Below are 6,449 nucleotides of genomic sequence, written 5' to 3' on the forward strand. Positions count from 1 at the left end.
TTTCATATTTGCCCTATGCACTCATTTGGCCAAAACACCTTTAGCAATAAAATTTCCTTTTCTTAGATGAATTATACTATATTATATAGTATTATATATTATATTATATCACATTATATTATATTATATTATATGCTGTGATAACCGTAATTATTTTATTTTCATATCATCGTATATAAATTCCTCAGATCCGAAAGGGAACTCATTAGTGAGGAAGTGCACCATATCACACCCTCTCTTCCCGGCAAGTAACTAAACAGATAGTGAAGGGATAGATGGCAGAGGTTGTGGGGGGGGGATAACCAAAGGAACTTGCCTCGCAGTAAGGGTGTGACCAGGTACACTTATTCAGAGCGAGGTGTACCAGTAATTCCTGTGTCCAACTGTACTTTTTTGCGTCAGAATAACAATGAAATAATTTAAAATATGAAAATAATACCGAGCGGAAACTCGCTCTTGGGAAAACTTGCAGACGGAAAACCCTTAGTGGCGATGAATCCCAAATTTTCCTCAATTTGCATTTTCGAAATTGCTCCCGAGGGTGGAGGAGGGAAAGAAAAGCCAGGTGCCAAAAACACAGGAAGGAATGATGAAGAATGAAGATGATGAGGAGTGAGGCGGTGGACTTCCATTCCTTCTCCTCATTCTCTCATATTTGCATATTTACAGTATGAGGAGACTTTCATGAAATGTGGCAAATTACAAAAAGTCTTATTCCTTGGTTGCTAAGGAGGACGTAAAATAATTCTATATGAAATTTACAATTTTCACCTTTTGCAAAGTCTTAGATCTTAGTAAGGTAAACAAAAGATGGTTCATTATCGTGAAATTTAATTACTATTATCATTTTAACATAGAATGATTTTATACAATTATTTTTATTTTTAGTTAAACGGTGTTTATAGCGACCCTTCGGACCCTAACAAGGGATAATATAAACCTGTTTATATTATCCTGTTGTTCATAAGGAGTGTGATGTATGTACCTTCTTAATTAACACAAATGTTTATTTATGTTTATGACTGTCTGATAATGTTTGTTTTGTTGTTTGCAGTGTACAACTGCAGTATAATTGTTAATTGAATAAAACCTTAGTTCTGGATACACCGGGTTTACTTCAATTTATTCAATTAATCAATTCAGTCGCCATGGAACGGCTTCTGCGCCCATCCCGGTTTGATGTGGACCCTGACTCTGCCCAGGCCGCCAAGGAGTGGACACACTGGCTGAGGACATTTACAAACTTCGTTGAAGCGGTGCAGCTGACTACCCCTACGCTTGACAAACTGGTTCTTCTCACTAACTATGTGGCTCCTAGTGTGTATGACTACATTCCTGAGTGTGAGACTTATGAGAACGCTGAAGAGGTTTTGACATCTTTGTACGTGAAACCGAACAATGAAATATTTGCCAGGCATCTACTTGCCACTCACAGGCAAAACTCGGGTGAGTCCCTGGATCAGTTCCTGCAGGCACTAAAGCTACTTGCTAAGGACTGTCAATTCAAAAGTGTAACGGCGGAGGAAGCATGTGACAGTTATGTTCGGGATGCCTTCATTAATGGTTTGGTCTCTGGTGCAATACGCCAGCGTCTGTTGGAGAATTTGACACTGAGCTTAAATACTGCTTATGAACAGGCCCGCACTCTAGAAATGGCCCGAAAAAATCGGGATATAAAGAAATATAAGATTATCAAATATTCAATTGATAAGGGAAAAAAAAAATAGAGAGTCAAGCTTGACTCATTGGGCTGGTAAAACTCCTTCTTTTAATAATTAATAATCTAGAAATGGCCCAGAAGCATTCAGCCTCCTACTCTTCAGCAGAACCTGTTAATGCTGCTGTGTCAGCAATGAATCGAGAGGAGGAATCGTTTAGTGCTGAAAATAACAGTGTGTCTGTTTCTGCTGCTACTTCTAGTGCTCGATGTTTTTTTTGTGGGAACAACCGGCATCCCCGAACTCAGTGTCCTGCTAAGGACGCAGTGTGTTTGAAATGTAAGAAGCAAGGACATTATGCTAAGGTGTGCCGCTCTGTGAAACAGGCGAGTGGCTCTTCTAGCCCAAAATATTCTTCAGCAATGCTAGCTTCTATAGTGGGGGCCTCCCCTAAGTGTCTTGAAAAATCTATAACACCTCTCAAGCTTAATGGTAGCCCTGTCAGTGCCCTTATTGATACTGGGAGTTCGGACAGCTTTGTGCGTCATAATTTAGTGGACCTAAACAAACTAACTATGTCTCCAGAGCATGGAAAAGTCTCCATGGCTGATGGATCCCTGTCCTCAAACATCTTAGGTCTGTGCAGTGTGGACTTGGAGTTAAAAGGAGAGACTTATCACGGTGTTGAACTCAAGGTGTTACAAAGATTATGTAGTGATGTGATTCTAGGCCATGACTTCCTGAGGAAACATTCTGGTCTGGAAATGGATTTTGGAGGAGAGAAACCTCCTTTGAAGATATGTTCACTAGGTGTTGTTAAGGTGTCCCCTCCTTTCCTTTTCAAGAACCTGACGCCAGATTGTAGACCAGTGGCTAATAAGTCAAGACTATACTCCTTGAGTGACAAGAAGTTCATTGAAGCGGAGATTGCGCGTATGATGTCGGAAGGAATAATAAGGCCCAGCAATTCTCCTTGGAGAGCTCAAGTGCTGGTGACATCAGGGGAGAATCAGAAAAGGAGGATGGTTGTAGATTACTCTCGTACTATAAACAAGTTCACTGAGCTTGATGCTTACCCCTTGCCAAATATCGACGAGATGGTGAACAACATTGCACGGTACAAGGTGTTCAGTACCTTAGATCTGAAAAGTGCATATCATCAGGTTGCAATAAGAGAAGAAGAGAGACCGCGCACTGCATTTGAAGCTGGGGGTAAACTTTACGAGTTCAATCGCATTCCATTTGGAGTGAAAAATGGAGTGGCTGCTTTTCAACGTGTGCTTGACGAAATCCTTAAGAAAGAAAAAGTAGGTGGTACATTTGCTTATGTAGACAATGTTACTGTGTGTGGTGAGACAGAGGAGGAGCATGACCAGAATTTAAGAGGGTTTTTGAAGGTGGCTGAGGAATACAACCTGACTCTAAACCACAGCAAGTGTGACTTCAAAGTCAGAACCATTAAATTACTTGGGTATTCAGTAACGGATGGGGAAATCAAACCCGACCCAGAACGCTTGCAACCACTGTGGAATCTTTCACCCCCAAAGGATGCAGCTTCTCTTCGCATGACCATGGGATTGCTTGCACATTACTCTAGATGGATCCCAAACTTTTCAGAGAAAATCCGCCCTCTCACACAAGCCAATGGTTTTCCTTTATCTACTGAAGCACTGCAAGCTCTCGGGAACTTGAAGAAAGACATTGCTAGTGCTGTGGTAACAGCCATTGATCCCACCTCTCTTTTCACTGTGGAAACGGACGCCTCAGGTCATGCAATAGCAGCTACTCTGACACAGAATAATCGCCCAGTGGCTTTCTTCTCCCGCACTCTCACTCGCAGTGAACAGGGACATTCTGCAGTGGAAAAGGAAGCTTATGCCATAGTGGAGGCATTGAGGAAGTGGAGACACTACTTAATTGGACACCATTTCAAGCTCATCACGGACCAGCGTAGTGTAAAGTTTATGTTTGACTCTAAATCAAACAGTAAAATAAAGAATGACAAAATAGCAAGGTGGAGAGTTGAACTCTCATGTTTTCACTATGATATAGTATACCGTCCAGGAACAGAGAACATACCAGCTGATGCTCTCTCCCGCATCTGTGGTGCTACTACTTCTGATAAACTTCGAGAACTACATGAAATCCTATGTCACCCAGGAATATCTCGTATGATGCATTTCGTCCGGGGCGGAATCTACCTTACTCGATAGAAGAAGTGAAGAAAATTACCACCTCTTGCCAAGTGTGTTTAGAGCTCAAACCTCGATTCTTCAAATACTCGGGACAACTGATCAAAGCTACCCAGCCATTCGAGAGGCTGAACTTAGATTTCAAAGGCCCAGTTCCCTCTCAATCTAGAAACAAGTACTTCCTCACGGTTGTGGATGAATTTTCAAGGTTCCCTTTTGTTTTCCCTTGCGCTGATATGACCACTCGAACTGTCATCAGTTGTTTGGTGCAACTATTTGCTTTGTTTGGTATGCCAGCATACATCCACACTGACAGGGGTACATCTTTCATGTCTGAAGAGCTGAAGGATTTCCTGATGAAGAAAGGTGTAGCTACCAGTCGCACTACACCTTATAACCCTAAAGGGAATGGTCAGGCTGAAAAATATAACGGAATTATATGGAAAACTCTAACATTGGCCCTTAAGACAAGAAACCTTGATGTGTCCCAGTGGGAAACTGTTCTCCCAGATGCTCTCCATTCTATACGTTCCTTGTTGTGCACTTCCACGAACAGTACTCCTCACGAGCGCCTTTTCCTGCATAGTAGAAGGTCCACCACCGGCCAATCGTTGCCTACTTGGCTTATCCAAGGAGGACGTGCTCTCCTGAGACGCCATGTAAGACACAGTAAGAACGACCCCTTGGTGGATGAGGTTGAAATTGTAGAGACGAACCCTGAGTATGCTCATGTGAAGCTTTCAGATGGTAGGGCGACTACGGTTTCATTAAGACATCTTGCTCCTATGGCTAGTGACAACAGAGAAAATTCAGATGCTGGGGATCCTGCACCTCAGTCCGAGGTTCTTGAGGAATTGTCAGTTGCAAATGCTCCCCAGGAGATTGCACGTGGTTTCTCCCATGTGGATACTGCTCCTCAGAATGACACTCTTCACGAATCACGTACAGTGCCTCAACAGGTAGCCTCACCTCCTCCACTTCGAAGGTCAGAGAGAGAGTGAGGCAACCTCCAAAGTACCTTCAGGATTACTCCACGTGAACTTAACTCAGAAGGGAAGAATGTGGTAAAAATAAACCTGTTTATATTATCCTGTTGTTCATAAGGAGTGTGATGTATGTACCTTCTTAATTAACACAAATGTTTATTTATGTTTATGACTGTCTGATAATGTTTGTTTTGTTGTTTGCAGTGTACAACTGCAGTGGATTTGTTAATTGAATAAAACCTTAGTTCTGGATACACCGGGTTTACTTCAACCCATTTTCTATCCCTCTGCTTCACTTCATTTATTCTTGCTTTCCAACCTTAACCTGATAAGTATCATGTTGCTGAGTGATCTCCCCGACCCCAATGCATCGCCCTGTAGCCCAAACTCATTGTTCTCCTAAATGTATTTTCTCAACTGTTTCGAATTGGCGAGTTTCTCTTAAAATTTTAATGCTGTTCTTTAACTCTCTATGGCCTCATTATTGAGAGCAATAACTGGCATATATATATATATATATATATATATATATATATATATATATATATATATATATATATATATATATATATATATGTATATATATATATATATATATATATTATATTTGGTCACGGTCTATATATATATATATATATATATATATATATATATATATATATATATATATATATATATATATATTTCGGTTACGCTCAGCTGCATGGCCAAATGTATAAATACAGGTGAGAGGGGTTGTATTTAGGAAATGGGGAGGGGTGGAAAAGGTTAAATAAGTGTGTGTACGTGAATGTGCATATCTATCTAAATATTTATCTGTCATTTTTGACGGGTCACGTACACTAGTAAATAATCAATAGATTACATAGAGTAGTTGTTGATGGCCACCATAGTGGCTTGATGGAATATAATATCTGATATTCCTCAGGGTAATTTTCTTTGCAGATGATGCTACTCTATGCATCACTTCTATGTGAACATAGACCTTTAGTTGTTGAATCCCATAAAAAAATAGCTAAAATTACTCTTTGGGGTAAATTATATTGAGTGAAGTATCATTGTAATTAGATTAAGGACATTGGCTCCTCAACATCTTGATCTTTGCATTGATAACTTTTTGCTACGATTCTTGATTGCAAATTTACTTTTGAAAAACACGTTCTGTCTATTTCTTCTTCAATTGTACACAAATTGGCTTTTTATGAAAGTCTTTTCAAGATTTTCGGTGAACAGTTTATCCTGAGGAAATGTTTTAATTCTTTCATTTCATCTTGTTTCCAGCATTGATCCTCCATCTGATCATTAACTATTGACTCTCATCGTAATTTGTTGGACAAAAACTTGTGGTTATAGAATTTTTTGTTCCTGATATGGTTATTCGGTTAGTTCTTTATCCATGATTCCTATTATTATTCTTGTCTGATCATACTTTGCATTCAGATCTTCCCGAACTGTACCATCCTGTGTGTAGTATTTGTTATGTAGTCAATTATAACAGTCTTGCCCTCTCCATGCTAAGGCTCAATAATACACCGTACTCTAGAAGTTTTATTCCAGCATGGATCAGATTGTGGAATGATCTTTCTATTCTTGTGGTTGAATCGATGGGACTT

At 39.9% G+C, this 6,449-nt stretch overlaps 2 protein-coding genes across 2 annotated transcripts; both read left to right on the forward strand.

The window, feature by feature from the left end:
* The first annotated feature begins 1,148 nt into the window (after positions 1-1,148).
* LOC137626176 (uncharacterized) lies at positions 1,149-1,727 on the forward strand. Its single transcript, XM_068357254.1, has one exon. It carries the CDS (start codon positions 1,149-1,151, stop codon positions 1,725-1,727), a length of 579 nt encoding a protein of 192 aa, XP_068213355.1.
* A 62-nt stretch (positions 1,728-1,789) lies between these two features.
* Positions 1,790-3,140, forward strand: LOC137626177 (uncharacterized). Its single transcript, XM_068357255.1, has 2 exons — positions 1,790-2,699; positions 3,091-3,140. The coding sequence occupies exons 1-2, from the start codon at positions 1,790-1,792 to the stop codon at positions 3,138-3,140; spliced, it is 960 nt and encodes a 319-aa protein (XP_068213356.1).
* Positions 3,141-6,449: the final 3,309 nt, after the last annotated feature.

The sequence above is a fragment of the Palaemon carinicauda genome, chromosome 33 (assembly GCF_036898095.1).
Source record: "Palaemon carinicauda isolate YSFRI2023 chromosome 33, ASM3689809v2, whole genome shotgun sequence".
NCBI classification, from domain to species: Eukaryota; Metazoa; Arthropoda; class Malacostraca; order Decapoda; family Palaemonidae; genus Palaemon; species Palaemon carinicauda.